The 12,054-nt window shown below is 41.8% G+C and overlaps 1 protein-coding gene across 2 annotated transcripts in view; it reads left to right on the forward strand.

Annotated features, from left to right (window-relative positions):
* Positions 1-11,809, forward strand: part of znf219 (zinc finger protein 219) — a 29,693-nt gene extending 17,884 nt beyond the window's left edge. The window contains exons 3-5 of one of the 2 annotated variants that reach the window (XM_028474731.1): positions 34-2,239; positions 2,342-2,488; positions 5,973-11,809. In XM_028474731.1, coding sequence (XP_028330532.1) covers positions 37-2,239; positions 2,342-2,488; positions 5,973-7,087 — 3,465 coding nt within the window. In that variant the 5' untranslated portion in view covers positions 34-36 and the 3' untranslated portion in view covers positions 7,088-11,809. The remainder of the gene's footprint in view (positions 1-33; positions 2,240-2,341; positions 2,489-5,972) is intronic. The other variant, XM_028474732.1, reaches the window with a different exon arrangement.
* Positions 11,810-12,054: the final 245 nt, after the last annotated feature.

Consider the following 12,054-nt stretch of genomic DNA (forward strand, 5'->3'; position numbering starts at 1 on the left):
TCCTTCTCTCTGTCTTTCTCTCTGTCTAAATAGAGGATGGATTCCCCACCGGAATGTGTGTTGTCTCTTTCCTGTGATCAAGCCCAGTCGCCTCCAACTCTACCATCTCTGGACCACAGCCCCCAGCCCTCACCCCTTCACCCCCAGCTCTCCCTGCCTGACAGCCCAGCCGTCCTTCCCCTTTCAAGCCCCCAACCTTCCCCTCCTTTCTATGCCCTCTCTCCTTTTCCCCTGCTCGAAGAAGACCAGAACAGTCATGAAGAAGTTGAAGAAGGAGCTGACGAGGAAAGGCTAGATGGAGTTCCTCCATCACCGACACCAGCAGTGGCGTTGTTCCCAGGAGGAGGGGGGCAGCGTTTGGACTCCTCTCCTCCAGACATGCCCTCTGCACCGGTGCTGGAGTACAGCTCCCTGGAGCTGGCCCTGTCCTCAGGTCAGAACGGAAGCTGCAACGACGAGCTTGACCTCCAGCTCTTCCAGAAGGAAACCGTCACCAGGGCTGTACCTGGGGTGGGAGGGACTTCATCTGGGCCTGCACTCAGGTTTCCCTGCCACGTATGCGGGAAGAGGTTTCGATTTCAAAGTATTTTGTCTCTTCATGCTCGAGCTCACAGTCTGGACCGTGACCGTCGAGCCGCAGCCTTATACCGGACTGGGATCCCAGTGGCTCCTCTGAAACAGAACCTCAAAATCCAGCAGAATCATAGAGATTTGATCTCCAATCATAGAAGTCTGTCGGACCAGCGGCCACTGCCTGGTTCTCTTATCCAGCATCTGACAAAAGGAAAGGATGTTAACGGCGACATCAAAGGTCCAGATGAAGGCCTGCTGATAGAGCAGAGCTCCAACTTTTTTATTGATGACAGCACTCCTCTGACCCCGCCCCTCACAGAAGACCCTGTGTCTGTGACCTCTCCTTATTCCTCTACAGTCAGAGAGGGGGCATCAACGCCCTCAGTGCCGTCATTCCGCTGTCATGCCTGCAAAGGAAAGTTCCGCACAGCTTCGGAGCTGACTCGCCACGTTCGAATCCTCCACAACCCGTACAAATGCACTCAGTGTCCTTTCTCTGCCAGCCAAGAGGAGAGCCTGGCCTTGCACCTACATGAGTGCCATCCATCTGCTACTTTACCACCAGCCTTGAACTCCAGGCCCATTATTGCCAACCCAGACACCCCACACCCCACACCGACCCACACTCCGGCCCCAGCCTCAGCCAACCTTCAAACAGCCACCACAGGGCCGGCTTCAACATCTCCGACCCTGCCAGCGTTTCGTTGCGAAACCTGTGGACAGCGCTTCACTCAGTCTTGGTTCCTGAAGGGTCACATGCGAAAGCACAAAGACTCCTTGGACCATAAGTGTCAAGTATGTGGTCGTGGCTTCAAGGAGCCTTGGTTCCTCAAAAACCACATGAAGGTTCATCTGAACAAGTTGGGGTTAAAGGCCGGTCTGGGACTAGGAGCAGGTGAGCAGCATCCCAAAGGCTCCGCCGCCAACCAGTCCCTCAACACCCTCTATTCAAGCCTCCTCCTGGCTCAACGTGGAGGCGGAGGCCGAGGTGGACAAGGAAGATCAGGTCGGGAAACTGGAGGAAGAGTCGGAATGGGCGTGAGCAAGTCCGCCATCCTCGGGTATCTGGGTTTGCCCAACGATGGAAGTGGAGCCAGCTGCATGGAAAGACTACAGGCAGTTGCTCAGGTGGCCGAGAAGGGAAATGGGGGTGGCAGCAGCTCTGGAGGAGGGGATCCTGGAAGAGGAGGAGCCACATCTCGAGGAGGAATTACCTGTGAAACTCCAGCAACAGCCTCAGAGGGAGATCAGTCGACTTGGTGGCAGCTGGTCGCTCGCAGCCTGGCAGTTGCTCAGCAGCAGCAGCCAAGGCAGCTTCAAAGAGGCCAGCAGCAAGCCCGAAACTCGGCGATCCCTGAGCCAGACCAGCTCCGGTCGCACCTTGGAGGTCTGGATGTGAGAGATGATTCTGGAGGACCTTGGGAATGCCCGGATTGTGGGAAGCTGTTCCGCAGTCTGCAGCAGGTGGTGGCCCACGCTCGCGTTCACACCCAAAGGCCTCAGAAAGGAGAAGAAGGGAGTGGGAACCGAAGAGGACGGGCTGATAGTGGCGAGATGAGGCCGGAGTCCCTGGCGCACGCTGGCGGATCCCAACATATCAGGGAGATGAGACAGGATGGGACTCAAGTTCCACCGGGGTTCCCTTCAGTCATCACAGGCTTTAAAGGTAAGCCATCTACACTTCCTGTTTTGGTAACGGCTCTCCCGGTTCCTTATGGATCAGCTGTAATCTTCACGAAAGCTTTTCTCCATGTCTCCACACTTTCAGGGGAAAACGGCGTAACGGGCGTCTCATCCGTACCGTCGGTTAGTAGCAGGGAGCGAGTGCGAGGTCGAGGGATAAAAGACTGCCCCTACTGCGGTAAAGCCTTCCGCTCCTCTCATCATCTCAAAGTGCACCTGAGAGTTCACACAGGTGAGGCACTGCTGTGAGTTTAACAAGCCCTGCTCAGGTTTAAAGGCTTTTACGAGTCCCAGCGCGAGCATCCTCGCCTCGGCACAACCTCCTCTCTCTCCATTTCACCCCAGAGAGCCGACCAGTGCTAATCATAGTCTCCGCATGAGCAGCTCCTGCTTCAGTGTCTCACTCCAGCCTGTATTAAAAATAGTTTCAGAGCAAAAATACCTCTGGGATTTAAAGTAGGAAGAAGATTATGTCTTTTTAAAAACCCAAATTCAAAGGCACTGTGATATTAATGTGGTTCTTTTTTGGTCCAGTTAAGTGTAGTGAATCAGGTCCTGTAATTGATCTATTTTGTACAACGCAGTGTATTCAGATTTGAATTCTTCTTTTTTTAAATTAATTAATTTAATATGATAATTATTCACAAAGCAAATTTCCGAATTAAATTTATCCCCTAAATGTTACATTGATGTTTATATTTAATCATTTAAATGACTTATTATATGGAACGAAGCGGGTCTGAAAATGGATGGATGGATGGACTTTTATTATATTCAATAAAAAATGTCTGGGGGATTTATTATTACTTATTCTAAAAATATATGAATAAAAAATGTAATAAATGTAATATTAATTTTATCTATTCATACAGCTTATATTAAATCATATGCTTAGTGGTTTAAATACTCATTTCATGTACATAAATTCCATTACTATTTTTTTTGTTTAAAACTGTTTTGTGATTTTTTTTATTATTTTGAAATTTATTTTCAGTTTCAACATCAAACAATATTTGTATTTGCTTTTTTAATTTCTATAATTTACATAATATTTTGTTTGTTGCTTTAGCATATGAATTCAGTTTACGTCCAATAACCGTACAACATTAAATTCCCAAACAGCTTTATTTGCCCAGATTTGTCCGACTCTGACTTAATCTAAATATATAATTATGATATTACATTTCCTCAGATCTAAATGATGTATGAACTGATGCCGCCTATAAAAAAGAAAGCATTCCCAATGGTGTCTGCAGGATGGTGTGCCTCATTGCTTTTGGACAGAAAAAGGGAAAAATGACCCTTTTTCTGAGCGTGTGACACTCACGCAGAGCTTTAATGAAAACCTCTTGCAGCACTCTTAATTAATGATTCATTTTTATCAGACACGCTCATTGTCGGCTCTTTGTTGTTGCTCTCCGCTTCTTGCATTTGATCCAAATTAAAACCTGCACTCCTTTATTTCGATGCCACCATCGACCAAAGGCCCAAATCCCTCCTGGTAGAAAAGCGTAGCCTCATTCTTTCTGTCATCTTCTAATCGGACCAAAAAACACTCCTGAGAATATCTTCCCCATGGAGACCTGAACGCTGTCGTTTCCCCCTCGCCCTTGTATCAGAAGCAGTTTGCTTTTACGTTGTCACTGTTTTGATGTTGATTCTTATCAATCCTTGTCATTTTGCTGCTGCTGCTGCTGTCTGGTTATCTGTAGTAACTGTAACATCTCCACGCTATGTGGGGTTACATCAGAAAGGAAATGATGCCACCTTCTGGGCAAACATGAAACTGCAGGGGTAAGATATTCACACGTTAAGGGTGCCCAAGTCTGGTCAATCAGTGTGCTGTTTGTTCTAAGGTTTTACTGTTTCAAAACCAAATTAAAATAACGAATAAACATTGTGGTTATTTTGTTTTATTGACTTAAAACTTGAAACAAGGATAAGAGCTTCATGTTTTAAGCTCACCACACAGAGAGGACTTACAGACTGTGTTGGAGGGGGGCTGGACTTTTACCCTGAACAAAAAAAAGAAGCAACGCATGACTCACATGACTGATGAACTGGTGAAATGAAACATAATTAATACATAAATTAGAAAAATTTTAAATAAAAAAAATAAAGTTTATGAAAAACACGCACATATGTGATTAAAGGAACCAGAGGTGATGTAATGAATCTACTGGTGCTCCTCATTTCTTGTGATCAATTTCCGTCTGTGTTGACGGCTGCTGTTAGTGGCTAGCGGTATTATAATGAGCAAAAAATAAAAAAATAAAATAACATCTGTGTAATTGTAAGTGTCAAATTGTTCTAGCATCTATTGTTCCTCACACCAGCCTCAGAATTGATAGTCAGTCAGCTGTTTATTTGGAGGAGATTTGGACTGTAACACTACAAAACAAAACATAAATGTGTGCAGCTTTTTACTGAAACATCCAGACTGCATGAAAACATGAGCAGGACCAGAACACTGTGGAAATAAATCCTAAACAGTACTATTGTTTGCAGAGACCTGGTCCAACACCTGTGTAGGGAAACCAGGTGCAGTGGACTTGTATGCTCTGACAGAATGTGACGTGCTTAAGCTCTTGCTCTAATTTCCCCGTAAATATCCAAACATCTAACGAACAAAACAATATTTCACCATTATTATTTCAATTTTAAAGTAAGGTAAACGCTGCTTATCTGGTTTTTGATTTTTCTGTATTTCTGTTTTGGTTTTTAGTCAGTAAAACAAAATAACCATACCGTTTATCTGTTATTTTGATATGGTTTTAGAATGGAATGAACGGTACACGGATTCTGGTCCTGGAGAGCTTCTGTCCGGCACGTTTTAGATGTTCCCCAACTAGTTATCAAGTACATGACTGGGTTCATTGGCTGCTCTACTTAGGCACCTGGGGTCCTCCAGCTCTGGTCTTTCTACTTGTTCCTATAAGGAGAACCAAAACACAACTTGAGCTGACTTCTACTCCTATTTTGATTATGAAGTCATTGTTCTTTCCTATCATGCTCAAAGTCCTCTTAACTAAAGTCACTTCTTTACATTTTCATGCCGCAATGAGACTGATACCGACTGTAAAGAGCAACCCCTTAGCTTTCAGAAAATATCTCAGATATTAGCAGAGTTGCAGTCTTTTAAATTACCGTGTTTCCCAAGATGCGTTAAGGATATTTTCATAAATTTGTCAAATCTGGCAGGACCTCACGGGCAGGGCGTGGAAAGAGGACAAGTCCAGGTAAAACCAGACCTATGGTCACAATCTACTTTATACAGTAACTTTGAACTAATTCAAAAATGAAGTCAAAGAGTCACGTGATGCCTTGCAGCCAATCAATAGATCCTAAAATGAGCAACGCACTCCTTCCTTTTCTATGTTTCAGTGTTTCTTCTTTTCATTCGAAATATTCCTGGAGCTATTTCCCCCGGGATAAATAAAATATATCTGATTCTGATTAATGCAACTAATGAATCACCACTGAATTATTATAGTTTTTAATAGTCTGTTTTATGGGTTTTAATGTTGGATGCTTGACTTGTGTTTACTTTGATTATACAGAACAGCTCACACACAAGCACTTGCAACTGTAAGAAATGAAATATTTCAAAACTATTCTGTTGAAGCTCTACAAACCTTGTTTATTAATTAATGATTGGTCGATGAGGTGTTTTTTGGTACCATTAATCTGATATGATTTAATCTTATCGTTTCCAGGTGAAAGACCCTACAAATGCCCACACTGTGACTACGCTGGGACTCAATCTGGATCGCTGAAGTACCACCTCCAGCGACACCACAGAGAGCAGCGCAATGCCTTATCCTCTGCCTCCAACTCCTCCTCCTCTTCCTCCTCTGGTCTAGCTATCAACAGTCTGACCTCTGGAACCAAGCAGCGCAGAACCCAGTTCAATCATCACGGCCCCAGTGACAGCCCGACCTCCCGGCCCGGTCAGCCGCCCTGGCTCCTGGGAATGCCGGACCAGCGAGAGCACCGGAAAGCCTTGGCAACTCTAAGAGATGTTGATCTGGAGTCTCAGTACAGGTATCTGTCGGGAGTAATGGGGGCACTTTACCAAGGAGGAATGGAAAGGGGCTGGATCAGGGAGTCTCCATCGCCAAAGCCGCCAAAGGTATCCCGGCGTAAACCCCTTACGACAAGTCGTATGGTCCAGCCTTCAACTGACACTGAAAAGCCTGCACCCTCAGGTCAGCAGGCAGGGTTTGAACCCTTGGATCTGTCCCGACGCTCCTCACCTAGTCTCGGAGGGATGGAAGAAGATGGAGACATTGGAGAGGAAGATGTCGGGGGTGGGGAGAGTCCGACAGGAGTTAAACTGAGTCAGTGTTTGTTTTGCCCTTTTCGTACATCATCCTCAGAGCTGATGGCCATGCATCTCCAGGTCAACCACACCAGTAAGTCCAGACGCAAAAGGTCCTCTTCAACCCTCTCAGAAGACAACGGCTCTCTGAAGTCCAACAAACTGCAAGCAAATCAATCTGAAACTGACCCATTGACAATATGGAAGCATGCGACAGAGCCAGATTCCCAGGGCACCTTTGCGGAATGGTCGACTCAAGTCCAGACCCTGAATGGTCAGCACATGGTTGATCATCTAGATGAAGCCTTTCATCTCCAAATGGGCTCAGAATCAGTGAATGTAAGAGACGGTCCTCTGATGCAGGAGAAAGAAGAAGAGTTCGAGGACAACTTGGACAGCAGCAGTCTGGAGGATTCTTCAGAACCGGATCCGAGGATGTCCCTAGCCCTTTCACCAGCCTCCAGCTCCAACCAAATGGCAGGTGGGGAGGAGAAAGTCTTATCAGATTAAGCAGTGTGGGAAAATTGTTCTTTGACGAAAAGTCTCATGAAGTTAAACGATGTCAAAGAAGTTGAAACAAATCACTCAAGATGTTCCCAAGCAGTATAATCTCTGTAAAAAGAGCATGAGTTAGTCTTGTCAGGACAAGAAGGCCACTTTTTTTTTTCTTTTTCAAAACTTCACCATAAGATGAAAGACCTGAAGATGATGTCTAATTTCATAACAGACGAAAATCTTTTACAAGACCATTCCAGATGAACACTCCTTCCCAGAGTACTCGGTCCAAGAAGAAGTCTTTAGCAAAGCTTTTTGGTGAGATTTTTAGGCTGTAGGCTTCGTACTCTCTCAGCTGTGTATCACTGCCGTGTTTGTTGGAGATGTTCCTCAAAGACTGTCCTGAAAAGAGCTATAGTGAAGTGTATGATACCTTTAGTTCTTGTTGAGTTGGTGGCTGTTGATGTTCGTCATGGAGAGCCTCTGGTTGTCCAAGGCTGTGACTGGTCCCTCATTTTATCTGAATATACGGTTTAAAATGACTTAAGTACAGTATATTTGTTAAAAGTGGTTGTGAATAGTTGTAAAAGAAACTTCACATGGTAGCCCTGGACAGTGTAGCTGTTAGTGTCGTCTGAAGTGACGAAAGATCGAGTGATCACCATCAAAATATTGTCTACATTCAACTCCAGTGTTTAGAAAATTAAGGTGAATCTCCATGAACGCTAAGAATGATACCGAAGGTTTTGTCGGCAACGCTGGATCCCCTGAGCACAATCAACCCTAAAGACTGAGACTTGGCAACTGTGTCAAAACGAGAGAGAAAAAATACAAGGTAACGACTGAAAGAAGCTTTGCTTCCACTCGGGGGGTGAAACCTGAGATCAAACTTAAGGTTTTGGTGTCTTTTTAAATAAGTAGGTTCCCTTTTGTTCTGTTTTTATAAGAAAAGACCAGACAAGGGTAGGAGTGGCTATTAAAAACACTAACAAAGGCATAGAGGCATCCCAGTAGAATATGTGTAGCTTTTGTAAAAACGGGGGTGGGGGGTTGGGGGGAATTGAGTTTTGTTCACTTTTGTTTTCGAGATGCTTATGGGAGAAAAAAACTTAATGATATAGGTGATATTGATTCTACTGTGTGTGAGCTAAGACTAGTGGGAATGTCTATACAGAGCACTGTGCAAGTTTTCCGTTTCCAAAGTAGTTGCTTTTCTTTCGCCTTTTTATGGATAGACCAAATGTTGTTTTTGTCACGTTTTGTTCAATGTGAATCTTTGTTGGGGTTGTCCAAATACCCTCGATCCCCCCCCTCCCCATCCGACCAACCACCGAACTGGTTGTTAAAGAATGTTCAACGAGAGAAAAGCAACAAGTTATGAGGAGTTCTTGTGATTTGAGGGTATATTTATTTAAAAAAAAAAAAAAGATGAATGTGTAGAAACAACGCCCCCTAACATTAAACCTTTTCTTCCACACCTCTTTTGGAGAACAATTTCTCCCTCCGTCCCATCTCAAGGTTGCAAAACACTGTTGATAGAGCAACTAGAAGTCCATTGCCAAGTGTCGTAGGCTGTCTCGACAGCGGCGTAACATGTAACAAGATAGTTTACAATATTCGTTGAGCATCTAGAGATGCAATATACCTAAATGAGACGTGTCCAAGGATGCTAACCAACGCTTTATTGCAGGGGTGTCAAACTCAAGGCCTGTGGTATTTATTTAGCCCAACAGGTTGATTTTGCTTAAAGTAAGAACTATGTTACGCACACTGTATACCATTTGCTAAATTACTATATAGCTTCGTTCCAGACATTTGTAACTGAATGTACCTTCAGTTTGTATGTAGAAGTTGTCCACTCTTGGGTCTGGGCCCAAAAGTGGCTTGTGAACCTGTTTGTACTGGGTCGCAGGCCTTTGCATTGGCAAAAACGGGTACACAAATTAATGCAATTAGTTTATTGCGACCTTAGATTGGACGACCAAGCCGGTCTGAATCCAATCCGGCAAGGTACAAAAAAACCCTAGCCCTACAAGCTTTCCCTCCGCCCGGGGCGATTCCACACTTTCGATGTGCATTACTGTGTTTTTTTTAGTTTTCTTAGCGCACCTTATATGTTTTTGTGTAGTGAAAGTCCCTCTGTGGTGTCTCTTCAACAACTACTGTCAAAGCCACCGTGCCTTCTGTTTCAAGCACTTCCTGGTGTATTTTGTAAAACTCACCAAAAGCACTTAGCCCAGATCCAGTCCTTCCCCCGCGCTGTCCTTCAACTGTCCCTCGTTTCCCCTTCGTCCGTTCTGGCATTAGTTCATTGTCCTCTTTATCTCCCTCCCAATCCAGCCGCCTCGTCTATCCCCTAACCAAGGTCAGAAGGCCTTATTTTTACAATCGAAAGCGGCTGGAAGCTTGAAGAGACTAACTAGCTTCACATTTGTGATAAACACTTCTACTTTCGGTCCCAACACTAACCTTCGCTGAACCAAAGTCCAGGTCCAAGACTGATATTCAATCGCACGAGGTGCCAAAACTTGTCCGAAGTGACACTAAAGAAAACACTTGAGAATCCCAATAGTTCATCTCTTCTGTCTTTCTTTTCTCATCGGGTTCTTTACTTCCCTTTGTTGTCTTTCCTGCGCACGTTCCTCCTCTTCTTCCGTGTAGCAGTGACGTACTGTGAGGTTCTCGGCTGGTGTGGCACTTTTTCACAATCAGATTTGCAGATATAAAACGTTTTGTTTTACATTTTCTTCCCTTTAGTATAGTCTCATCGCTTTGAGACAAAGTAACACAAAACAAATGGCTGGCTGCAATTATCTAGCCTTAGCCTATTATTAGATGTCCGCTGTGAAAAAAAATGTTTATAATAGAATTTGTCTTATAATCAAAAATGTCCACCATAAAACAAATATCAGCTTCGACAAAAATGTCTGTTACAAAAAAAACGTTCATTATAATAAAAACGTCTGTTAAGACAAAAATTGTAAGTACATAAAAAATGGCTAAGTAAAAAAAAAAAAAAAAATCTTACATCAAAAATGTGTTACGAGGAAAATATACATTACAGGACTTAATGTTTTTTTACGATAAAAATGTCAGTTATGCAAAAATTGTCAGTTGCGACAAAAATGTACACATTAAGAAAAAATTTGCCAATATTAAAATATAAAATATCTGTTACGTCAAAAGTGTCCATATAACAAAATGCACATTATGACTAAATGCTGCGCAACAATAAAATTGTCTGTCACGTTGAAAATTTCGTCACATAAAAAGTGTGCATTATGAAAAAAATATCCATTAGCAAATATGCCCTAATGACAATAATATTCTTGATGACAAAAGATTCTATTACCACAAAATTGTTAATGAAATCACAAAACAACCGTCAGCATGACAAAAAGTCAGACAATGAAAGCATAAAAAATGTTCAGTGTGTAAAAAAATTGTCAGTTATGACAAAAATGTCCAAAAATTATCAAAAAAAATGTCTGCTACGACAAAATTACATTTTATGTCAAATGTTATAAGAAAAATGTGCGTAACAATAAGGTTGCATCAAAAAATCTGTTAAGTCAATAATTTCGCTTACGACAAATATGTGTTACAAGGAAAATGTACATTACAAGAATAACATTGTTTACGATAAAAAAATTGTCTTGCCACAAAAAATGTACATTGAATAAAAATAAAACATGTAACATCAAAAGTCTCGTTTAACAAGAATGTACGTTATGACTGAATGCTGCGTAACAATACAATTGACTGTCACATTAAAAATGTTGTTACAAAAAAAGTGTGCATTATGAAAAAACATCCGTTATGACAAAAATGTCCTTTAAGACAAAATATTCTATTCCCACAATTTTTTTTTTTTTATCAAATCACAAAACAACTATTAGCAATGAGAAAAACATCCTTGTACAATAAATGCGTCAAATACGTTCAGTGCGTAAAAAAATGAAAGTCGGTTATTAGAAAATTGACAGTTGCGACAAAGACGTCCAAAAATAACCAAAAATGATCTTTTACATCAAAGGTGTCATTTTTTTTTTTTTTTTTTTAAATGTGCGTAACAATGAGGTTGCCCGTTACATCAGAAATTCTGTTACAATAACAAATATGTTCATAAAATTGCCTGTTATGTGAAAAATGTTTTTAATTGAAAACAAAAAAGGAATGAATTGCTACACGCACTGAGAGCCGCACCTGCACGTCACTGCATTTCCCGTTTCCTCCGTCATACGTGCAGTTTCTCTCCGGCACCACGTGAAGGTGACGTGTACTTTCTGATAGAGGCCTTTATTACTAGAGTTCTGTTGGGTCGGTGTGTGGTGTTCGTTCGATGCCGTTGAGATGGAAAAATGCTCTTATAACGATGCGTGTTCTTGTTTTGGCGTTATATTTAAAGGAAAAACATGTCAAAAAAAAAGAGAATTGTGTTGTTGAATGTTGTACAGATAGAGTTAGAGATGTTGTTTTGTGTTTTTTGTTTTTTGTTTTTTAAAGAGAGCACAGACTCCAGCGACGGACCCTTTAGCTCCCCCCGCTAGCAGACGGGAATAAAACATCTGCCGAACAAACTCTAAATGTTTTATCATCTCAGAGGGATAGTTTGACTTTAGTCTATATATATATATATAATTCAAAAATATTCCTTTAAAAAAGCATTGACTCTTTAAATAAAATAAAAAGTCAAATTATTTTAAATAATCAATATATTAAACAAAAAAAAAAAAACACGTCAAATTAAATTGGCTACATTTCTCAAAAATAAATGTAATAAGGGGCTAAATAAAGACACATTTAATCCAAAAACATTCCTTAAAAAAATAAATAAAAAAAAGCCTCAACTCTTCAAATAAAATATAAAGTAAAATTAGTTATAAAAACCAATATTAAAGCAAAAACATGTCAAATTAATTTGGTTAAATGTATCTGAAATATATGTAATAAAAGGCAAAATAAATAGACATTTAATAATA

This window comes from Gouania willdenowi, chromosome 18 (assembly GCF_900634775.1).
Source record: "Gouania willdenowi chromosome 18, fGouWil2.1, whole genome shotgun sequence".
NCBI lineage: Eukaryota > Metazoa > Chordata > Actinopteri > Blenniiformes > Gobiesocidae > Gouania > Gouania willdenowi.